Raw genomic sequence first — 25,212 nt, 5'->3', positions numbered from 1 at the left:
CTGTGGTAGGATTCGCTCCTTTGTCCATGCATGAGAGCGTGGGTAGGGAAACAAGTAAGTGAAGCAAGGGCAGTGACTGACTGCCTAGGATTTTTCATCTCAGTTTTCCGATCATCTCACCCCTAGAAGGCAGATTCAAAACGGAAGCTCTATCCGGCAGCAAGCTTCTTCTGACCCCACTGTAGTGTCAAAGCAAGAAGAAAGTACGTCGACTCCCAGTCAGTATAGAAAGAGAACGGAGCAAAGTGGGCTGTGTAATCATTGGAATTTTTACTCTTTTTCAACAATTAATGTTTATAGTTGGGTAGGTAAGTAAGGAGCTGAAAACTAGTCCTTCTCAATGCAAGCTAGCTCTTACTTGTGTTTAGTGAGGAAGCTACCTAACATAGAGGTGAATATAGCCCTGGTTGTTCTTTCTTCCTTGGGCAGGCCTGCCTTGTTGTGATAGGGGGAGTGATAGAACACAGGGAAAGTAGTAGTTGGACGAGGTGCTTACTCTGCCATCTCTTTCTGTCTGCTTCCAGAGGTGCAACAATGGTCATTATCCGGGTGAAGGGATGGACTGGGGTAGATAGGGATTGTTGTTGCTTTCGTAGGGCTTGCTTCTATCTATGTATAGTGCTCCCCATATCTGAAATCAATAACGTTGACGTGGATTCATGTCACTCCCTCTGGTGGAGTCCTACCAAAATCCCGCTATAGAATAAAGAGAGAGAATCTATTCTCTTTTCTATAGCACCATGATAGATAGGGGCATGACTTGCTTGGCTATTTTTTTTCCTAACCGCTTGCTTTATTTGAACAGGAAAGAGCTTTGCTTGCTCCGTCTTTTTGGTTCTCTGGAGCAAGGCTCTTCTGCTGTTTTTGACTTTTGTTTTGGGGTTAGCATTCTAAGCACTCATAGCTCTGCTCATCGTCACAAGACGAAATTGAAATCTGAAATCTCAGACCACTGTGAAATCTCGATAAATTGTTGCTAAGGTCCTTGTCCTTACCTTAGGCTCGCCTACAGGCCTTTATGTTAGTTCGCCTATCGGCTCAAAGAAACTACCTTGCTTGGGCGATCTCCGGTCGAGAAGGAAATGAAATTATACAAGAGGGAATGTCAATTGACGAAGGGCAACCTACTACTCAGGCCCTCTACCGATTATTCACTCACCCCGAGCCGAAAGTAGGATGGTCTTCACTACTTTTGGGCTCCTTGAAGATTCCTCGCCATTCGTTCATCTTATGGCTAGCAATCCTTGGCAAACTTCCTACCACAGACAAATCATGGCTATCCCACCTGGGGGTGTGCATACTGTGCGATGAGGGAGCTACGGAATCTCATCCACATTTATTCTTCCAATGCAGATTTAGTCGTCAGTGCCTTTATGAGATTCGCAGAAGGATTCGCTTTCACTGGCCCAATAGAGATTGGGCAACAGATATTGAATGGGCGACACGGAAATGGAGAGGGGAGCACATTATAAATAGAGCTTACCGTACACTACTGGCGGCGTGCGTCTACCACATATGGAAGGAGAGGAACTTGAGGAGATTTGATCATACTGAGCGGACACCGGCCACATTGAGCATACTAATCATCAATGACGTCAGACAGAGGATTCTTAGCGTTGACTTAGCATCGTCAGTCAGTACACGAGCATTGTATAGATTATGGCGTATCCCTTGGGTAGAGGGAGAAACCAGTTGATAATCCCATGTTGTACCATGTTGTACTGTACCATTACTCTTTATTAATGAAATTTACATTTACCGATAAGAATTTGTGTGGTAAATTTGCTAAGCTTAATAATAATTACAAGTTTGTATAAAAGGGAAATGAACTTGCTTTAATAAAACCGTGCCGAGCACCTAAATTTTGAACGTTCTGAGAATTTGAGGAAACTTCACCCAAACGTTGGTCTAGACACAAGAATTTGTGTGGTGAATTAACTAAGCGTAATAATAACTACAATTTTGTATAGAAGGAAAACAAACTTGCTCTATTAAAATCGCGAAAAACAACTATATTTGAACGTTTTCAGAATTCGACGAAACTTAACCCAAACGTTGGTCTAGACCCAAGAATTTATGTGGTAAATTTGCTAAGCTTATGAGCTTTCATAGCTTAGTTGGTTAGAGCACTCGTTTAGTAAGTGGGAGGTCTTGAGTTCAACTTTCAATGAAAGCAATTTAAATTTGCTAAGCTCAATAATAACTACAGGTTTGTATACAAGGGAAACAAGCTTGTTCTATTAAAACCACACAAAACATCTAAATTTTGAACGTTCTCAGAATTCGTCGAAACTTGACCAAACATTGGTCTAGACCCAAGAATTAATGTGGTAAATTTACTAAGCCTAATAATAACTACAAATTTGTATAAAAGGAAAACGAACTTGCTTTAATAAAACCGTGCAAAACAGCTAAATTTTGAACGTTCTTAGATTACGAGAAAACTTGACCCAAACTTTGGTCAAGACCCAAGAATTTGTGTGGTAAATTTGCTAAGCGTAATAATAACTACAAGTTTGTACAAAATGGAAACTAAATTGCTCTAATAAAACCGCGCAAAACAGCTAAATTTTGAACGTTCTCAGAATTCGACGAAACTAGACCAAAACGTTGGTTTAGACCCAATAATTTATGTGGTAAATTTGCTAAGCTTAATAATAACTACAGATTTTTATAAAAGGGAAACAAACTTTTTTTTTTGGATAAATGTAAGTTTCATTAAGAAAAATAGTAGTACAGTCCAACAATATGATCATCAGTTGGTTTCTCCCTCGACAGGCCAAGGGATACGCCATAGTCTAAATAGAGCTCGTGTACTAACTGATCTAGCTAAAGTAATGCTATAGATCCGCTGCCTGATATCCTCAACTATCAATAAAGCCATGGTGTTTGGTGTGCTCTCGGTGTGCTCGAATCATCTTCAGTTTCTCTCCCTTCAAATGTGGTAAACACATGATGCTAATAGTGCTCGGTATGACATGTTGACAACGTGTTTACCCCTCCATCGCTGGGAAGCCCATGCAATGTCCGTTATCCAGTCTCTATTGGGCCAAGAAAATCGTACCATTCTCCTTATTGCTGTGAGACACTGCCGACTAAATCTGCACTAGAAGAATAAATGGGTATGAGTCTCTGTCGCTCCCTCGTTACATAGAATACATGAGCCTAGGTGGGCTAGCCATGGTTTGTCCGTTGCAGCCAGTTTGCCAAGAATAGCAAGCTATAGGATGAATAGGTGACGTGGAATCTTAAATGATCCCGAAAGTAGCAAAGACCAGCCTACTTTCGGTCCTGGTGGATCAAATAGTCTGTAAAGAGCCTGAGTTGTAGGTAGTCCATGCTCAAATCTCCACACAATGCGGTCCTCACCTCCATGGATTGTGGGTAATGTATGTGTGATCTCCAAGCACTCAAAATCTGTGATAGGAGGCCACTGCCACTCTCCTCCACTAATCACCATACTGAGTTTAGCTGACTCCTCCAATCCGAGTAGTCTCGGTCCCCGTGGAAATGTGGTACTAAGAGGACCAAGATAATGCCACGGGTCCAGCCATAAGTAGTATCTCCTCCCATCTCCGATCTGATAATCCACCATAGGGCGAAGGAAAACCCGTAGACGTAGAATTTTCCTCCATCCCCATGAGCCTCCATGCTCCCTAATTGTCCAGATGGAGGTGTCTCGTAACCGACTCTGGTAAAGCCATTTCAACCCAAATCGATGTCCTATCGCACCTGATAATATCATAGAGTTTCTTAGTCATTAGTGCACGATTCAAGATGGAAATATCCTTGAATCCTAGTCCTCCCTCCTCCTTCGGTCGGCATATATCTTTCCAAGCTACTTTGGCATAACCACTGGTTGTTGTCCCCTTCCACAAGAAAGCTCCCAGCCTCTTCTTAATCTCGTTAGTAACTTTCTTTGGAAGGATGAATGCCAAAGCCCAATATAAACTTAGTGACATGAGTACAGATTTTATAATTTGTACCCTACCAGCATATGAAAGGGCCATACCCTCCCAACCAGCAATACGTTTATCAATCTTCAATAATAGTGGACGACAATCAGCAATTGTTAATCGAGAAGATAGAAGATGGAGCCCTAAATACATCATCGGTAAGACGCCCTCTTGAAATCCGAGCTCTACAAGCATCTCCTCACGTAGTCCTTGTGCTGAACATGAGATAATAAGGTGGCTTTTCTGCAAGTTAAGTCTTAGCCCCGACCAATGAGCAAATCGATCTAATCCTGTCTTAAATACTCTAATAGAGTCCACATCAGCCCGACATAATAACAACAAATCATCCGCAAATCCCAACTGAAAAACCCTGGCTGTGTCACACTTCCAATGGAAAGAAAATACTTCATTCTGGTCAATCAACTGTAGGAAACCCAAATGTAGGACTTCCATCACAAGCACAAACAGGTATGGCGAAAGAGGGTCACCCTGCCGAAGCCCTCTGGCTCCCTTGAAGAAACCATGAGGTTTCCCATTCAGCACAACAGAAAATGAGGGTGTAGTAACACATGCTTCAATCCACTTCAAGAAAGTAGAAGGGAACCCAAATAGCTCCATCATAGCAATCATGAAATCCCATTCTACCGTGCCATATGCCTTTCGAATGTCCACTTTTAAAGCACATTGGGGTGGTAGACGAGCCTGGTTATATCCGGTAAAAAGTTCCTGCGCCATCATAATATTGTCTCCAATACTTCGTCCTGGCACAAAAGCCGCTTGGCATGGACTAATTAGTTTGTCCAGTATAACACCAACCGTTGGACAATGAGCTTAGCAATAATCTTGTACAACACATTACAGCAAGATATAGGCCAAAATTCACCAACAGTCATAGGGGAATGTACCTTTGGTATGAGCACCAAAAGCGTAGTATTAATCTGCTTCAGAAGTCGGCCTGTACTAAAGAAATCCAGCACCGCCGATGACACCTCCTGCCCCACTATAGGCCATGCAGCTTTGAAAAAACCCGATGAATACCCATCCGGCCCCGGAGCCTTATCCTCAGCAATGTCAAAAACCGCCTGCTTGACATCAGCTGGTGTGAATGGCTCAAGTAAAAAGCTACCATCCTCTTCACTCAAAAGTTGTCTAGCCCAAGGTCTAAGGAATCGGAGATCTATCACATCTCGCCTTCGTTCTCCCCCAAGAAGGTTTTGGTAAAACGTGACAAACTCATTAATTACTGCTCCTGGTTCTGTGTGAGTGGTTCCATGATCATCATTGATTTGTAAGATTCTCCTCACTGATCTCCTTTGAGCAATCTTACGAAAAAACACCCGGGAGCAGTGGTCTCCCCCCCTTCATCCACTGCATTTTTTCTCGTTGTTGAAGCATCATTCTGTTCAAGTTTGGCTGCTTTAGCTAGTACTAATCTGCAACAGTGTTCCAGCTGTAAGTATAGTTCATCCCGCCTGTTTAAGCTTACAAGCAATTGCGCCATCTCAAGAAACACTTTAGCCAGCTGGACATTATGTGATAAGTCTCCTTTGTTCCTCCTCTGCTCTCTGAACACCGGTTTAAGAGCTTTGAGTTTTCTTGTTACCGCATACATCGGCACTCCTATGATGTTATGCTGCCAGACCTGCTGCACACTGGGAATAAACTCTGGTGATAGAGTGAGGTAATTATCGAATTGAAACATACCTCCATATTTGTTGTTGACTATCCCCGTTAAGCACCAGCGGTGAGTGATCTGAAGTTCTTGGATTGAGACTAGTATAAAATGATGTCGGGAATTGAGCAATCCATCTATCATTAATCAGCATTCGGTCTAATCTTTTCCAAAGGTTCTGTGGATTAGCATTGCAGTTATGCCACGTATACCATTCTCCCTACATGGGTAATGGTAGTAATCCTGCATTCTGAACGCAGCCATTAAATTCTTCTATTGCCATTCGAATATCACCTGATGCTCCACATACTTCACTTAGATCTCGCACCGCATTGAAATCCCCTCCAATAAGCCACGGTACATCAACACTCTACATTGCAATAGTCTCTAGAGCTTCCCACAACTCCCTCCTGTCCGTCACCTCCATAGCTCCATACATCACAGTAATGGCAACTGACTCATGCAGTGAACGTATATTAACAAGGCAGTGGATAAATTGTGTACCACATTCAACCACATCAACGTCTAGAAAATTATCATCTCACGCAATCCACACCCGATTACCAACCAAACCATAATCCACAAACCATTTCCAATGTGGTAGTAGGAAAGATTGAATAGCGGCAATGTTATTAATACAAACACGAGTTTCAAGAAGACCAAGAAATTGTAACCTGAACTCAGCAACTATGTCCTTCACAACTAGCTGATGGTCTCTTTTGTTCAAGCCTCAAACATTCCATATTGCTGCATTCAACATTGATCACCAAGAATGGGGTTGCTTTGATTAGGACCCCGTGACATCTCATCTGCATCCTCAAGTAAAAAAAGGGAACAAACTTGCTCTTTTAAAACCCCTCAAAACAGCTAAATTTTGAACGTTCTCAAAATTCGACGAAACTCGACCCAAACGTTGGTCTAGACCCAAAAATTTGTGTGGTTAGTTTGCTAAGCGTCATAATAACTACAAGTTTGTATAAAAGGGAAACAAACGTGCTCTAATATGACAAAACATGACCAAAACGTTGGTCTAGACCCAAGAATTAATGTGGTAAATTTGCTAAGCTTAATAATAACTACAAGTTTGTATAAAAGGGAAACGAACTTGCTTTAATAAAACCGTGCAAAACAGCTAAATTTTGAACGTTCTCAAAATTCGACGAAACTTGACCAAAACGTTGGTCTAGACCCAAGAATTAATGTGGTAAATTTTCTAAGCTTAATAATAACTACAAGTTTGTATAAAAGGGAAACGAACTTACTTTAATAAAACCGTGCAAAACAGCTAAATTTTGAACGTTCTTAGAATACGATGAAACTTGACCCAAACGTTGGTCTAGACCCAAGAATTTTTATTATAAATTTGACAAGCGTAATAATAACTACAAGTTTGTATAAAAGGGAAACAAACTTGGTCTAATAAAACCGCGAAAAACAACTAAATTTTGATCTTTCTCATAATTCTACAAAACTTGACCAAAACGTTCGTCTAGACCCAAGAATTTATGTGGTAAATTTGCTAAGCTTAATAATAGCTACAAGTTTGTATAAAAGGAAAACGAACTTGCTTTAATAAAACCGTGCAAAACAGCCAAATGTGGAACGTTCTTAGAATTCGACGAAACTTGACCCAATCGCTGGTTTACACCCAAGAATTTGTGTGGTATATTTACTAAGCTTAATAATAACTACAGGTTTGTATAAAAGGGAAACAAAATTGTTCTTATAAAACAGTGCAAAATAGCTAAATTTTGAACGTTCTCAGAATTCGACGAAACTTGACCCAAACATTGGTCTAGACCCAAGAATTTGTGTGGTAAATTTGCTAAACGTAATAATAACTATAAGTTTGTATAAAAGGGAAACAAATATGCTCTAATAAAACCGCGCAAAACACCTAAATTTTCATCGTTCTCAGAATTCGAAGAAACTCGACCCAAATGCTGGTCTAGACCCAAGAATTTGTGTGGTAAATTTGCTAAGCCTAATAATAACTACAAGTTTGTATAGAAGGGAAACAAACTTGCTCTAATAAAACCGTGCAAAACAGCTAAATTTTGAACGTTCTCAGAATTCGACAAAACTTGACCAAAACGTTGGTCTAGACCCAAGAATTAAGTTGGTAAATTTGTTAAGCTTAATAATAACTACAAGTTTGTATAAAAGGGAAACAAACTTCGTTTAATAAAACCGTGCAGAACAGCTAAATTCTGAACGTTCTTAGAATACGAGGAAACTTGACCCAAACGTTGGTCTAGACCCAAGAATTTGTGTGGTAAATTTGCTAAGCGTATCATTTGGGTGGATGCACCCTTTGTGACGATGATACTGCGGAGACACACACTCACTTGTTCTTCCGATGTCGATGCAGTAGAAGATGCCTTACAGCTGTTCGTCAACAGATCCGATTTGCTTGGCCCAATCGCGAATGGGCAAGAGACGTGGAATGGGCATCGAGGAAGTGGAGGGGAAAACATATTGTTAATGTAGCATATCGAGCATTACTTGGTGCATGCATATACCATATTTGGCGAGAGAGAAATCTAAGACGATTTGAGCAGACCCATCGGCCAGCACATGTATTAGCTTTGTGTATCTTAGATGACATTAGACAGAGGATACTTAGTATTAATCTTCCATGGTCAATTAGTACATATGCGCTATATAGACTGTGGCGAATCCCTTGGCCTGTCGGGGGAGAAACCACATGATTGTTGTACTATTATTTTAAATTATTGAAAATTACATTTACCCCAAAAAAAAATTTGCTAAGCGAAATAATAACTACAAGTTTGTATAAAAGGAAAACAAACTTGGTCTAATAAAACCGCAAAAAACAGCTAAATTTTGAACGTTCTCAGAATTCGACGAAACTTGACCAAAACGTTGGTCAAGACCCAAGAATTTATGTGGTAAATTTGCTACGCTTAATAATAACTACAAGTTTGTATAAAAGGGAAACGAACGTGCTTTAATAAAATCGTGCAAAACAGCTAAATGTGGAACGTTCTTAGAATTCGACGAAACTTGACTCAAACGTTGGTTTACACCCAAGAATTTGTGTGGTATATTTGCTAAGTTTAATAATAACTACAAGTTTGTATGAAAGGGAAATAAAATTGTTTTAACAAAACCATGCAAAATAGCTAAATTTTGAACGTTTTCAGAATTCGACGAAACTTGACCCAAACGTTGGTCTAGATCCAAGAATTTGTGTTGTAAAATTGATAAGCGTAATAATAACTACAAGTTTGTATAAAAGGGAAACAATCTTGGTCTAATAAAACCGCGAAAAACAGCTAATTTTGAACGTTCTGAGAATTCGACGAAACTTGACCAAAACGTTGTTCTAGACCCAAGAATTTGTGTGGCAAATTTGCTAAGCTTAATAATAATTACAAGTTTGTATAAAATGGAAACGAACTTGCTTTAATAAAACTGTGCAAAGCACCTAAATTTTGAACGTTCTGAGAATTTGAGGAAACTTGACCCAAGTGTTGGTCTAGACGCATGAATTTGTGTGGTAAATTAACTAAGCGTAATAATAACTACAATTTTGTATAGAAGAAAAACAAACTTGCTCTATTAAAACCGCGCAAAACGTACTAGATTTTTTAAAAATGAATTGCAAAAATTCTCTCACTAAAAATTCTCTCTCCTACACACATTAGCACACCTACAACTTCACACACAAAAACCCTAATCTACAAATTTCCGGCCGGCGACGGCGTAAAAACGACCGGCCAGATGGAGGACGACTGCGACCTGCCGGAGGAAGGGGACGTGGATGACTGGGATTGTTTGGATGGCGGTGGTGAGGAATATGAATCGCGATTTTCCGGCGAGAAGTTTGAAGAGACGGGTTTGGGGTTTTTGACCGGAAAAAGCACTATTTCGTCGGCTATTGAGATGGAAATTGTTGGGGAGAAGAACATAGATGTTTCTACAGCATTTGGGCGTGTTTTGGAGGAGGAAACGATGACTGGTTCGTCGCCGCCAGTATTAGGGTTTCTAGGAGACGAAAAGTCACGTCGGAATAAGTCGACGGAAACCAGCGTTTTCACGGCCGATGAAGGTAACAAAGGGTCTGTGGAGATGGCAACATTGTCCACGAACGAGAAAGGAGAGAACTTGACCACTGATTCGACTCGTTCAAAGGCACCGCAAAAACTAGGGTTTGAAGAAGCTTCCATTAATGGCGGACTAATGGAAGAACCTTTCAACCTTGATGAATTTCTGAGATTAGCCAACGCCGTCATTGACAAAGGTGATGAACAAACGGTTGCAGCCCTTACAGATCTGAAAATCAGATGGAGAATGCATTTCAGAAACTCTCCTTCGCTGCGTTCGTTGGTCGAGTTACATGGAGGAGGCGCGCCACCACGTTGCCAAGCTTGGAGGTGTCTTCTGCCGTCGGGAAAGAGCAATATGACGTCGGAAATGGCTAGTAAATGGACTGGTTCAGACCTACAGGCACCGGCGAACAAGAATCCTCATTTTTCCATCGGGAAAACGTCAGATTCATAACGCTGGTGAGGGAAATTCCGGCGAGGTGACCGACTGTCAAATCTGGTGACTGTACACAAACTGCTGACGTGGGACATGGGTGTGACGTGGAGGATGAGATGGATGATAGGGTGGAAGTTGACAAGGATGATGAAGTCATTGATGATGCAGGCATGACCTATGCTGATGACATCACTGTTGAGGCAAGCATGAGCTATACTGCTGACATCACTGCTGAGGCAAGCATGATACCATCAGCTGCTGATGTCACAGATGACATCATTCTGCACAAGAAGACAAAAAATCTGCATCCTAACCTTAATTCTAGTGCTCCAATGGGATTGTTTGTCGGAAACATACCTTTGCATGCATGCTCGGACACAATTATCGATGACAAAATTGCACATGCATTTCATAATTCAACTCGCAAAACCCTATCTTATGTGTCTCCATCGGTACAAAATGGAGAGGTGATAGTCCGACCAACATTGGATATTATAAGAAACGGATCCAAACGATGGAAGACTACCGCGGTGGGATATTTCCTCGGAAAAAGGCCATATTTTCATTATCTGAAAGAGTTTGCGATGTCGGTTTGGCCAGAATTGAAGGAGGTCACGGGTATAAATAATGGATTTTTTTTCCTTCAGTTCAAATCAATCGCTGCTGTGGAAGATGTCACAGAAGGAGGGCCGTGGCTATTTCAGGGGCAGCCAATTGTTCTTAAAAAATGGGAACCAGGGATGGTATTACGAAAACTTCAACATACACAGGTTCCTGTGTGGATCAAACTACGTCACCTTCTAGTCGAGTTCTGGATAGAGGAAGGCCTTAGTACGGTGGCTAGTGGAGTGGGTAAACCACTTTACCCCGATGGAATTACGAGTGCATGCACGAGACTGGACTTCGCTCGTGTATGCGTAATGGTGGATGTGACCTCAAACTTACCAAAGCACACCTACAAACTTCACACACTAGCACAGCTACAACTTCACACACAAAACCCTAATGTACAAATTTTCGGCCGGCGACGGCGGAAAAACGACCGGCCATATGGAGAACGACGGCGACATGCCGGAGGAAGGGGATGTGGATGACTGGGATGGCTTGGATGGCGGTGGAGAGGAATATGAATCGCGAATTTCCGGCGAGAAATTTGAAGAGATGGGTTTGGGGTTTCTGACCGGAAAAGGCACTATTTCGCCGGCTATTGAGATGGAAATTGTTGGGGAGAAAAGCAGTGATGTTTCTACAGTGTTTGGGCGAGTTTTGGAGGCAGAAACGATGACTGGTTCGTCGCCGCCATTATTAGGGTTTCTAGGAGACGAAGAGTCACGATGGAAAAAGTCGACGGAAATCAGCGTTTTCACGGCCGATGAAGGTAACAAAGGGTCTGTGGAGATGAAAACATTGTCCACGAACGAGAAAGGAGAGAACTTGACCACTGATTCGACTCGTTCAAAGGCGCCGCAAAAACTAGGTTTGAAGAAGCTTCCATTAATGGCGGACGAATGGAAGAACCTTTCAACCTTGACGAATTTCTGAGATTAGCCAACGCCGTCATTGACAACGGTGATGAACAAACAGTTGCAGCCCTTACAGATCTGAAAATCAGATGGAGAATGCGTTTCAGAAACTCTCCTTCGCTGCGGTCGGTGGTCGAGTTACATGGAGGAGGCGCGCCACCACGTCACCAAGCTTGGAGGTGTATTCTGCCGTCGGGAAAGAGCAATATGGCGTCGGAAACGGCTAGTAAACGGACTGGTTCAGACCTACAGGCGCCAGCGACCGAGAAGCCTCATTTTTTTCGCCGGAAAAACGTCAGTTTCACTAACGCCGGTGATGGAAATTCCGGCGATGCGACCGGCCGTCAGATATGGTGACTGTACACAAACGGCTGACGTGGCACATGGGTGTGACGTGGAGGATGAGATGGATGCTAGGGTGGATGATGAAGTCATCGATGATGCAGGCATGACCTATGCTGATGACATCACTGTTGAGGCAAGCATGACCTACACTGCTGACATCACCGCTGAGGCAAGCATGATACCATCACCTGCTGATGTTACAGATGACATCACTCTGCACAAGAAGACAAAAAATCTACATCCTAACCTTAATTCTAGTGCTCCAATGGGATTGTTCGTCGGAAACATACCTTTGCATACATGCTCGGACACAATTATCGATGACAAAATAGCTCATGCATTTCATAATTCAACTCGCAAAACCCTATCTTATGTGGCTCCATCGGTACAAAATGGAGAGGTAATAGTCCGACCAACATTGGATATCATATGAAACGGATCCAAACGATGGAAGACTACCGCGGTGGGATATTTCCTAGGAAAAAGGCCATATTTTCATCATCTGAAAGAGTTTGCGATGTCGGTTTGGCCGAAATTGAAGGAGGTCACGGGTACAAATAATGGATTTTTTTTCCTTCAATTCAAATCAGTCGCTGCTATGGAAGATGTCATAGAAGGAGGGCCGTGGCTATTTCAGGGGCAGCCGATTGTTCTTCAAAAATGGGAACCAGGGATGGCATTACGAAAACTACAACATACACAGGTTCCTGTGTGGATCAAACTACGTCACCTTCCAGTCGAGTTTTGGACAGAGGAAGGCCTTAGTACGGTAGCTAGTGGAGTGGGTAAACCACTTTACCCGGATGCAATTACGAGAGCATGCACGAGACTGGACTTCGCACGTGTATGCGTAATGGTGGATGTGACCTCAAACTTACCAAAGCACATTATAATTATGAATCCGGATGAGGACGGAGGAGAATCACCTTGTAAAGTAGACGTTGAGTACGAATGGCTACCACAGAAATGAAAGAGTTGTATGACATTGGGACACTCTGCTAAAGATTGTGTTCTCAACAAACCAAAACCAGCTAAACCACCGATTGCTGTATATGTACCTAAAGTGGGGACGCTGCAAGAACCAACAAGGACTGAACGGAATCGGAGGCACCCTAGGGAGGAAGAAGATACTACTAATATACCATCCCGACCACTACATATGACTGATCGGAACAAGAGTAGACCACCACCAGCTCCAGTGGTAGAAAAGAAGAGAGAGGGACATGAGTACACTAGAGATACAACCGGCCCAAGTCGTGAGGAGAGGGTAAGGCGCTTGTTATATACAACAGTTTTGATGCACTTCACTTACTGGATGATACAGATGAGTCGTCTCGGGGTCCTAAGCATAGCAGCCCCATACCAAGTGATCCATGTTGAATGCAGCAATATGGAATGTTCGTGGCTTGAACAAACGAGACCATCAGATGGCAGTCAAAGACATAGTTGCTGAGTTCAGGTTACAATTCCTTGGTCTCCTTGAAACTCGTGTACGTATTAATAATGCAGCTCAAATTCAATCTTTTCTATTACCCCAATGTAAATGGTATGTGGATTATGGATCTTCTGGTAATCGCGTGTGGATTGCATGGAATGATAGTTTTATTGATGTTGTAGTGGTGGAATGTGGAACGCAATTTATACACTGTCTTGTTACTATCCGTGCAATACATGAAACAGTTGCTGTTACTGTCACTTATGGAGCCACTGAGGTGGTTGATAGGAGAGAATTATGGAGTGCCCTGGAAAATTTAACTATACAGTGTGCTGATATCCCATGGTTGATTGGAGGGGATTTTAATGCAGTTCGCGACCTCAGTGAAGTATGTGGCACATCAGGGGATATCCAAACAGCTATGGAAGAATTTAATGCAGCCATTCAGAATACAGGATTACTACCACTACCCATGCAGGGAGAGTGCTACACATGGCACAACCACAGTGCGACACCCCGGAACCTCTGGAAAAGATTGGACCGCATGTTGATAAATGATAGATGGATGGCACGGTTCCCTAACACATTCTACTCGGTCCTTACACCACGCACTTCAGACCACTCACCGATAGTACTATATGAAGACCGACAACAGCAATACGGAGGTATGTTCCGATTCGATAACTACCTCGCTCGCTTACCTGAGTTTATTCCTAGTGTGTAGAATATATGGCAACATAACATTATTGGTACACCTATGTATGCTGTGACACGCAAACTCAAGCTTTGAAACCAATTTTCCGAGAGCAAAGGAAGGGGGATCTCTCGCACAATGTACAAATGGCAAAAGGGTTTCTTGAAGCAGCACAACTACTTATAAGCTCAAGACGACGAGATGAGCTATACATTCAACTAGAACATTGTTGTCGACTCGTACTGGCCAAAGCAACAAATTGGAACAGATTATGCTACAACAACGAGCGAAGATGCAGTGGATGAAGGGAGGTGATCAGTGCTCCCGAGTGTTCTTTCGGAAGATTGCCCAAAGAAGATCAGCAAGAAGGATCTTCCAGATCAACGATGACCAGGGATCCACTCACACTGATCCAGAAGAAGTTATTAATGAGTTTGTCACATATTACCAAAATCTACTAGGGGGACACAGACGACGAACAGTTGTTGACATTCGATTTCTCAGACCGTGGGCTAGGCACATTTTGAGTAATGAGGAATCTACCACTTTACTATTACCGTTCACACCAGTAGATGTCAAACAGGCGGTTTTTGACATTGATGAGGACAAGGCCCCAGGCCCGGACGGATACTCATCGGGCTTCTTTAAAGCAGCATGGCCTATTGTTGGACAGGAGGTGACTTCAGCAGTACTGGACTTCTTTAGTACAGGCCGACTTCTGAAGCAGATAAATACTACACTTTTGGCGCTCATACCAAAAGTATATTCCCCTATGACGGTTAGTGATTTTCGACCCATAGCATGTTTCAATGTGATTTATAAGATCATTACAAAGCTCATTGTCCAAAGGTTGAGTGTGATAATGGACAAACTGATCAGCCCATGCCAAGCGGCATTTGTGCCGGGACGAAGCATTGGAGATAACATCATGACAGGAACTCTTTTACGGGATATAACCAGATCCGTGTACCTCCTAGATGTGCTCTGAAAGTCGACATCCGGAAGGCATATGACACAGTGGATTGGGATTTCTTAATAACAGCCATGGAGATGTTTGGGTTCCCTATTACTTTTGTGAAGTGGATTGAGGAGTGTGTGTGTTGACCTTCATTCTCTGTTGGACTAAATGGGAAGCCCCATGGATTCTTTCAAGGAGCCAGAGGACTTCGGCAGGGTGACCCTTTATCACCCTACCTATTTGTGCTTGTGATGGTAGTCCTACACTTGGGTTTCCTACAGTTGATTGATCTGGAGGAGATATTTTCCTATCATTGGAAATGCGAGGCAGCCAGGATATTTCAGTTGGGGTTTGCTGATGATGTGATATTATTTTGCCGTGCTGATATGGACTCTCTAAGAATCTTTAAAGCAGGCCTGGATCGTTTTGCCGAATGGTCGGGTCTTAGACTGAACGTACAGAAAAGCCACTTGATTATATCACGCTCAGCGCAAGCATTGCGTGAGGAGATTCCACGTTACTTATTCATCCTATGGCTTGCTATTCTTGGCAAGCTGCCTACGACAGACAAACCATGGTTATCTCACTTTGGCGATTGCATACTTTGTAACGAGGGGCCAACAGAGACACTTTCACACCTCTTCTTCCAGTGCAGATTTAGCCGACAGTGTCTCACAGCAATCCGGAGAAAGATACGATTTCACTGGCCCAATAGAGACTGGGCGAACGACATTGAGTGGGATTCTCGCAGATGAAGGGATAAGCACATCGTTAACATAGCTTATCGAGCACTACTAGCATCTTCTGTTTACCACATTTGGAGGGAGAGAAACCTGAGACGTTTTGAGCAAAGAGAGAGGAATCCGAGCACCATGGCGCTATTGATAGTTGATGATGTCAGGCAACGGATCATTAGTATTTCATTAGCTAGTTCTGTCAATACACGAGCTTTGTATAGACTATGGTGTATCCCTTAGCCTGTCGAGGGAGAAACCACCTGATGATCAGTTTGTTGTACTGTACCATTTTTTACTTAATGAAAATTACATTTACCAAAAAAAAAAAAAAGCATTGCGTGAGGAGATGTTGGCACTACTCGGATTTCAGGAAGGGGGTTCTTCCAATGAGGTATCTGGGGGTACCACTTATATCGTCTCGACTAACTATTGTAGATTGCCGTCCACTATTACTGAAGATTGACAAACGGATCGCTGGATGGGAAGGTACCACTATATCTTATGTTGGTAGAGTACAAATTATTAAATCTGCACTTATATCACTGAGTATTTACTGGGCATCGACATTTATATTACCAAAGAAAGTTATTAATGAAATTGAGAAAAGGTTGCGAGCTTTCTTGTGGAAGTGAACGACGAATAGTGGATATGCCAAGGTTGCGTGGAAAGATATATGCCGACCTAAGGAGGAGGGAGGACTTGGATTCAAGGATATCAGTACCTTGAACCGTGCATTGATGACAAAAAAACTATGTGATGTCATTAGATGCGACAAGACATCGATTTGGGTTGAGTGGCTGTACCAGGGACGCCTACAACACACCTCTATATGGACGATTACGGACCATGGCGGCTCATGGGGATGGAGAAAAATCCTTCGATTACGGATGTTTCTCCGAACCATGGTAGACTACCGTATTGGAGATGGGAGGAATTTCTTCTTGTGGCAGGATCCATGGCACCACCTTGGCCCTCTTTGTGACACCTTCCCACGAGGACCGAGGATTCTTGGACTAGATGAGTCATCCAGACTAAGCACGGTGATTCATGAAGGAGTATGGCAGTGGCCCCTTATCACGGAAATTGAGTGTTTGGAGATCACACATGTACTACCCACTATTTTTGGAGGGGAAAACCGTATAATTTGAAGATTTGAGAATGATCGACCAACAGCACAGGCTATCTATGAGTTATTTGACCCACCAGGACCGAAAGTAGGCTGGTCTTCACTACTTCGGGATCACTCAAAATCCCACGCCACATATTTATTCTATGGCTTGCCATCCAAGAAAAGTGCTACGACAGACAAACCATGGCTTGCTCACCTTGGCCCATGTATCCTATGCAATGAAGGACTGATAGAGACACATGCACATTTATTCTTTCAATGCAGATTTAGTCGAAGATGTCTCACGAAAATTCGAAGAACGATACGATTCTTATGGCCCAATAGAGAGTGGAAAGATGACATTACATGGGCTTCACAGAGATGGAGGGGTAAACACATAATCAACATGTCTTATAGAGCACTACTTGCAGCATGTGTATACCACATTTGGAAGGAAAGAAACCGGAGACGATTCGATCACACCGAGAGGACGCCTACTACCATAGCATTACTAATCATTGAGGACATTAGACAGCGAATTCATAGCATCTCACTCGCTAGATCAGTCAGTACACGTGCTTTATTTCGATTTTGGCAAATCCCTTAGCCTGTCGAGGGATAAACCATTTGGGACCATATTGTTGTACTGTACCATTTTTACTCAATGAAACTTACTTTTACCCAAAAAAAAAAAAAAAAACTGCGCAAAATAGCTAAATTTGAACGTTCTCAAAATCCGACGAAACTTGACCCAAACGTTGGTCTAGACCCAAGAATTTATGTGGTAAATTTGCTAAGCTTATGAGCTTTCATAGCTCAGTTGGTTAGAGCACTCGTTTAGTAAGCGGGAGGTCTAGAGTTCAACTTTCAATGAAAGCAATTTAAATTTGGTAAGCTCAATAATAACTACATGTTTGTATAAAAGGGAAACAAACTTGCTCTATTAAAACCGCGCAAAACATCTAAATTTTGAACGTTCTCATAATTCGTCGAAACATGACCAAAACGTTGGTCTAGACCCAAGAATTAATGTGGTAAATTTACTAAGCTTAATAATAACTACAAATTTGTAAAAAAAGAAAACAAACTTGCTTTAATTAAACCGTGCAAAACAACTAAATTTTGAACGTTCTTAGATTACGAGGAAACTTGACCCAAACGTAAGTTTTGGTAATGAATGAAAAAATGGAATACAAAAATTCTCTCACTAAAAATTTTCTCTCTACTACACACACCACTACACCATCAAAGACACACACTAATGTCTCTTCTATGCAAATCACCAAACAGGTGGAGGAGGAAGATGATTCGCCGGCCGAGGGGGATGAAGGGAAACTGGTTGGCCGTTTTGAGAAGGGACGGTGACGGAATAAATCATTTTTCCAGCGAAAAAATTGCAGAATCGGATCTTGGGTTTTTGACCAGAAAATTTGAAATTTCACCGGCGCTGGAGAAGATGCAGACGTCTGAAAGTGATTTGGGGGTAAACAATAAGGATCTATTGGTGACAGAACGAGTTTTGGGGGCGAAAACTAGATCTGAAACTCAGACACAAAAAATTCTCTCTCAAAAATGGACCCCCCAAATTCTCATTCTTCATCTTCCTCACTTCCGGCCGGCGACGGGGAGACTGCCGGCGAGGCTCTGGCAGATTGCGACGGAGACAGAACAGTGACCGGCCGGCGAAAGAAGAACAACCATGGACGAAGGGAAAACCCAGCTGTGCGTGTAGAAGACGAGAAGTCGGGACCTTCATCGCCGGCTGCAACGGCCGTTTTTCCGCCGACTGAGGGTAGACTAAGTGTTCCTTTGGGCTTAGATGGGCGTTCGACGGAGAAAGGAGGGAGTTTGGGAGCTGAAACTGCGATTTCAGATCCGACGGTTGAAAGGCGTCCATGGCGGATCGTCGTCTTCTTCGTTCAATCTGCATGAATTTCTGAATCTTGCCAACCGTGTCATTGACCATGGAGATGAGGCAGCCATGGCTGCTCTGAACGAGCTTAAAACCCGATGGCAAATGCTTTTTGGAGACGACGCCAAGCCGCGGCAAACGAAGATGGTGGAGCGCGGCCGCGACCGACCAGCGACCGGTGGCCTTCGCAAGGCTGTGCGCTGCCCTATCCCACCAGATCCAGAGCACACAACGGTAAAAAATGGTGGCAAGGCACCGGCGACGCTCCCGCTCCCTGCGACGGTGACCGTTCGTGTTCCTACGACGGCGACGGGCCGAAACGGACACTTCTCTTGTCGTCCGGCCATTCTTGGTGGTCGGAAAGCTGCTGGGAATGAGTCCGCAGCTGCTAGAATCCCTGGCGCGCTTTTCCGGCAGCTGGGTGAGTGGACGGAGCCTTCGCCGGCGACCGGTGACGTGTGCCGGAACGAGGACGTGGACGTCTATGTGGATACTACTGGAGCTGATGTGGCGGCGGAGGTTGGTGACGAGGATGCTGAGGTGGAAAAAGAGAGGGTGGCTGACATCAGCCCTAGTAGGGCTGATGTCATCTATGATGCAAGGGCTGAGGTCATCCATGATGCAAGGGCTGATGTCATACATGATGCTAGGGCTGATATCATCCATGATGCTAGGGCTGATGTCATCCATGATGCTAGGGCTGATGTCATTGCTTACACATCTGATGATGTCACTGCATACACAACTGCTGATGTCATCAATCCTAGGGCTGACATCATCAATTTTATGGGGGAAAAAACCAATAATTTGGCTAAAAAATTGGCACCCGCTCCTTTGTTTATTGGGAACATTCCGCTTCACACTGGTTCTAATGGGATTGTTAATGATAAAATTGCTGATGCTTTCTACAATTCGACCCGGAAAGCGCTATCTTTCATTGCCCCAACGAAGCAAAATGGGGAGGTTGTTGTTCGTCCATCACTTGATACTGTGCGAGACGGATCCAAATGATGGAAATCTACGGCGGTGGGATACTTTATGGGAAAGCGGCCGTACTACCACCACTTAAAGGAGTTTGCCCATTCGAGTTGGCCGGCGCTACGAGAGGTCACAGCCACGGCTAATGGTTTCTTTTTCTTCCAATTTAAAACGGAAATTGATATGGAGGAGGTCATAGAAGGGGGGCCATGGCTATTTCACGGACAATCAATCGTATTGCAAAAGTGGGAACCGGGTATGGCTATGAGAAAGTTGAAGCATACTCAAGTGTCTGTCTGGATAAAACTGCGACACCTTCCATTGGAATTCTGGACGACGAAAGGATTGAGTACTGTAGCTAGCGGTGTGGGTAAGCCACTATACCCTGATGCGATAACGAGGGCATGCACGAGACTGGACTTTGCTCGTGTATGTGTGATGATTGATGTTACTCAGAAAATAGAAAAACATATTATCATAATGACGCCAGATGAAGATGGTGGGGAAACCCCATGCAAGGTTGATATTGAATATGAATGGCTTCCGCCTAAATGCACAGGATGCATGACGTTGGGTCACTCGGCGAAGGAGTGTTCGTTGATCAACCCTCAGAAATAGACAAAGCCCCCGGTGAAAGTGTATGTTCCAAAAGCCAATGTCCCCCCTCCACCAGCCCCCGAGGAGAGAGTAAAGAAACATAAGACTGTGGTTGAGGCGGAGGATAAAGTGAAAGGAGATGAAGGTACAAAACAGAATAAACGCTACACCTCATCGCAGAAAGAGAAGGGTAAGGAAGTGGTTACTTTTAATCCTTTTGATGCTCTGAACTCACTGGACGACGCAGATGAGAACACTAGGGGTCCTAACACATGCAGCCCCTCTAGTAGTGATCCATGTTGAATCTCGCGGTGTGGAATGTCCGGGGGCTGAATAGGAGAGGCCATCAGCTCGCATTAAAGGACCTTATCTCGGAATATAGGTTAGATTTTATGGGCATCTTAGAAACTCGTGTGCGTATTAACAACGTCATGCATATTCAGTCTTTTTTGCTTCCTCATTGGAAATGGTTTGTTGATTATGCAACTGTGGGTAACCGTATTTGGGTAGCATGGGATGATAATGTTGTGGACGTTCATATTCTTGACTTGGGGAACCAATTTATGCACTGTCGTGTCACTCATAGGGTAGATAGTGAATCCCTCATAATCACTATTGTTTATGGTGCCTCTGAGATGATTGATCGCAGAAGTTTATGGAATACCTTGGAAATATTAGCTCGAGAGCACTCGGATGAGCCCTGGCTGGTGGGGGGGGGATTTCAACGCGGTCCGAGAAATGAATGAGGTGTGTGGAGCTTCTGGGGATATAAGGATGACCATGGAAGAATTCAATGTTGGTATTCAGGAGGCCGAGTTAATACCCCTGCCTATGCAGGGGGAATGGTATACTTGGCATAACTGCAGCACGAACTCGCAGAGTCTATGGAAGAGATTAGATCGAATCCTTATTAATGATAGATGGCTTGCGAGGTTCCCTTCCTCATGTTATCATTGCCTTTTATCGCGGACTTCTGACCACTCGCCGCTTCTACTGCATGGGGACAGGCAAAACCAAACAGGAGGTATGTTTACGTGAATTTATCCCCATTGTGTAGAATATCTGGCAGAATACAACCGTTGGGGTGCCTATGTTTACGGTAACACGCTTAAAGCATTGAAGCCGGTCTTCAGAGAACAAAGGAGGAAGAAGGGGGATTTGACTATAAACGTTCAATTAGCTAAAGGCTTTCTAGATGAGGCACAACAGCTGGTCAGTTCAGATAGACAGAATGAGGCCTTTCTACTGTTAGAACACTGTTGCCGCCTGGTTTATGCAAAAGCGGCAAAACTGGAACAAATCATGCTGCAACAGCGAGCCAAGATGCAGTGGATGAAGGGGGGTGACTAATGCTCCCGAATTTTCTTTCATAAAATTTCCAAGAGAAGGGTGGCAAGGAGGATACTACAGATTAATGATGACAACGGGGCCATCCACACTGAACCAGAAGAGATTCTCAATGAATTTGTCTGTTACTATCAAAATCTCTTGGGCGGTAACAGACGTCAGATGACGCTAGATATTGGCTTTCTCAGACTGTGGGCAAGACATATTCTTTCTAATGAAGAGGCTGGCCATCTTATATTGGCGTTTACACCGGATGATGTGAAGCAAGCAGTATTTGACATTGCAGATGACAAGGCCCCGGGACTTGATGGATACTTATTAGGATTCTTTAAAGCAGCCTGGCCAGTGGTGGGACAGGAAGTTACAAAGGCGGTACTGGAATTCTTTAGTACCGGTAAACTACTCAAACAAGTCAACTCCACTCTTTTGGCACTAATCCCAAAGGTACACACTCCTATGACTGTTGGTGATTTTAGGCCAATTTTATGCTGTAATGTGTTATACAAAATTATTGCAAAATTACTTGTCCAGCGGTTGAGTGTGGTTCTGGACAAGATTATTAGTCCCTGTCAGGGAGCGTTTATCCCAAGGCGTAGCATTGGGGACAACATTTTGTTGGCACAGGAACTAGTCACGGGATACAACCAGGTGAGGCTTCCACCTCGTTGTACCCTAAAAGTCGATATCAGGAAGGCATATGATACTGTACAGTGGGATTTCCTACTTGCGGTCTTGCAACTATTTGGATTCCCCCAAACGTTCACCAGGTGGATTGAGGAGTGTGTAACGACGACGGCATTTTCAATTGGTCTTAATGGAAACCCTCACGGTTTCTTTGCAGGAGCACGTGGATTAAGACAGGGAGACCCTCTATCGCCCTATCTCTTTGTTCTCGTTATGGAAGTCTTGCATTTGGGATTATTGCAACTTATTGAGCAGGATTTGCAATTCTCTTATCACTGGAAATGTGAGCCGGCCAAAGTCTTCCAGTTGGGATTCGCAGACGATCTCCTGCTTTTCTGTAGAGCTGACTTGAATTCACTCAGGACCCTCAAGAGGGGGTTGTACCAATTTGCAGAATGGTCGGGACTTCGGCTGAATGTACAAAAAAGACATGTCATTATCTCTCGATCGGCACAAGGTTGGAAGGATCAGATTTTAACAATTATGGGCTTCCAAGAGGGCCAGCTACCAATGAGGTACTTGGGTCTCCCTCTACTGTCTTCTAGATTGTCTATATCCGATTGTCAACCACTTCTATTGAAAATTGATGCTCGCATTAATGGCTGGGAAGGAATTTCATTATCATATGCTGGACGTATACAAATTATTAAATCTGTACTTTCAGCAATGAGCATTTATTGGGCGTCTGCATTCATCTTATCGAAGGCTATTATTAAACAAATTGAGAAACGGCTCAGAACTTTTCTTTGGAAAGGCACTTCTACATCGGGATACGCCAAGATAGCGTGGAAGGATGTGTGTAAACCAATTAAAGAAGGTGGCCAAGGAATTAAGGATATCGGTATCCTTAACCGCTCATTAATAGCAAAGAAGTTATGTGATGTTATTAGATGTGACCGAACATCTATATGGGTTGAATGGTTGAAGCAGACACGATTGCACAACACTTCTATTTGGACAATTAATGAGAAGGGAGGATCATGGGGATGGCGAAAACTGCTCCGACTTCGCAGCTCTATACTACCTATGACAGAGTTTCTTATTGGAGAGGGGAGGTCATTCTACTTGTGGAAGGACCCGTGGCACCACTTGGGTCCACTTATTGCTAGATTCTCAAGGGGACCGAGCCTCTTAGGACTTGATGAATCCGCCAAACTACAAGTTGTCATTAATGAGGGGCAATGGCAGTGGCCCTTCATTACCGATTTGGAATGTATGGAGATTATCTACATGTTACCCCGGATTCATGGAGGGGATGACAGGATCAACTGGCGGTTTTCAGAGGGACGACCTACTACACAATCCCTATATAGACTTTTTTGTTCACCTGGACCGAAAGTAGGATGGTCTTCACTACTTTCGGGTTCTTTGAAGATTCCCCGTCATAACTTCATTCTTTGGTTAGCAATTCAGGAGAAGCTACCGACAACTGATAAACCATGGATGACGCATCTAGGGGGATGTATTCTCTGTGACGAGGGTGCAGCGGAGACACACACTCACATGTTCTTCCGATGTCGATATAGCAGACGATGCCTTGCAGCTATACGACATCATATCCGATTTGCTTGGCCCAATCGTGAGTGGACAAGAGACGTGGAATGGGCATCGAGGAAGTGGAGGGGGAAGCATATTGTTAATGTTGCTTATCGAGCATTACTTGGTGCATGCATATACCATATATGGCGAGAGAGGAATTTGAGACGATTTGAGCACACCCATCGGCCGGAAGCTGTATTAGCTACTTGCATCATTGAAGACGTTAGACAGAGGATAATTAGTATTAATCTTTCCAGTTCTATTAGTACATGTGCACTCTATAGAATTTGGCGTATCCCTTGGTCTGTTGGGGGTACCACCATTTGATTGTTGTACTTTGTACTCTTTACCTATTTTTTTAATGAAACTTACATTTCCCCAAAAGAAAAGAAACTCATACACCATTTTTAGGGTTTTCCGGAAATGAAAGGTCGTGCATCAATATTTCGCCGGGTTCTCACATCTCTCCGACCATTAATGAGAACGATGGGTCTGTAGAGATAGCAGAAACAGTTCCGAAGGAAAGAAACACGATCTTAGGCACTGAACCGCTGGCATTAGAGGCGCCGCCAAAATTAGGGTTTCGACCTTCATCTTCCAACAATGGCAGACTTGAGGAAGAACCTTTCAATCTTGATGAGTTCTTGAGACTGGCACATGCTATAATTGACGAAGGAGACAAAAACGCTATTATGGCATTGAGAGAACTCAAATCTAAATGGACGAAGAGATTTCGTTCGAAGTCGCACTCACTCACAGATTTGGGTGAAGCTCCACCGATGGCGGCTAGCCTGCGTCGGGCTTTGAGGCGTGTGAAACCAGTGAGAACAGTCTCTACATCGGAAAACAGAGGGATGATAACTACATCGCGACAGCAGACCTCAGATTTACCGGCGTCTAGAGGTAACTTGCCCAGAAAACGAATTTTCGCGGCTGCTGGTTCATCTTCTCCGACGAACTAGGCGCCGCCAGCCTATGGTCATACTCCGACTATGAACAGTGCAGTTTTGGACGGAAAAGATGAGTCGCCGGCGATCAGATGGACGGTATGGCGCCGGAAAAATCTGCAGCAAGGGATGATGTCATGCATGATGTCATGAACAGGGCTGATGTCATGCATGATGTCATGGATAGGGCTGATGTAATACATGATGTCATGGGTGACATCACTAGTACTATCAAGGATGACATCACTATTTTGAATGCTGGAAATGATAA

The 25,212-nt window shown here is 43.5% G+C and overlaps 1 protein-coding gene across 1 annotated transcript; it reads right to left on the bottom strand.

Annotated features, from left to right (window-relative positions):
- Positions 1-3,656: 3,656 nt before the first annotated feature.
- Positions 3,657-5,568, bottom strand: LOC148787432 (uncharacterized). Its single transcript, XM_088882742.1, has 4 exons — positions 5,443-5,568; positions 4,862-5,038; positions 4,423-4,682; positions 3,657-3,732 (listed from the first exon to the last, which is right to left on the bottom strand). The coding sequence occupies exons 1-4, from the start codon at positions 5,566-5,568 to the stop codon at positions 3,657-3,659; spliced, it is 639 nt and encodes a 212-aa protein (XP_088738868.1).
- Between the last annotated feature and the right edge of the window lie 19,644 nt (positions 5,569-25,212).

Source organism: Sesamum indicum, linkage group LG7 (genome assembly GCF_026168435.1).
Source record: "Sesamum indicum cultivar Baizhima isolate 11 linkage group LG7, ASM2616843v1, whole genome shotgun sequence".
Classification (NCBI taxonomy): domain Eukaryota; kingdom Viridiplantae; phylum Streptophyta; class Magnoliopsida; order Lamiales; family Pedaliaceae; genus Sesamum; species Sesamum indicum.
Note: the sequence above shows the minus strand (reverse complement) of the source record. Positions and strands in the feature narration are given on the sequence as shown.

What these genes read in the sequence shown, in the direction of transcription:
- LOC148787432 (XM_088882742.1), bottom strand. Translation starts at nt 5,568, where the DNA reads ATGTATGCGGTAACAAGAAAACTCAAAGCTCTTAAACCGGTGTTCAGA. An exon ending in TTTTGGTGCTCATACCAAAG is followed by an intron (nt 4,683 to 4,861) that starts GTACATTCCCCT and finishes ATGATGGCGCAG; the next exon opens with GAACTTTTTACCGGATATAA. An exon ending in GACCCTCTTTCGCCATACCT is followed by an intron (nt 3,733 to 4,422) that starts GTTTGTGCTTGT and finishes TGATATTATCAG; the next exon opens with GTGCGATAGGACATCGATTT.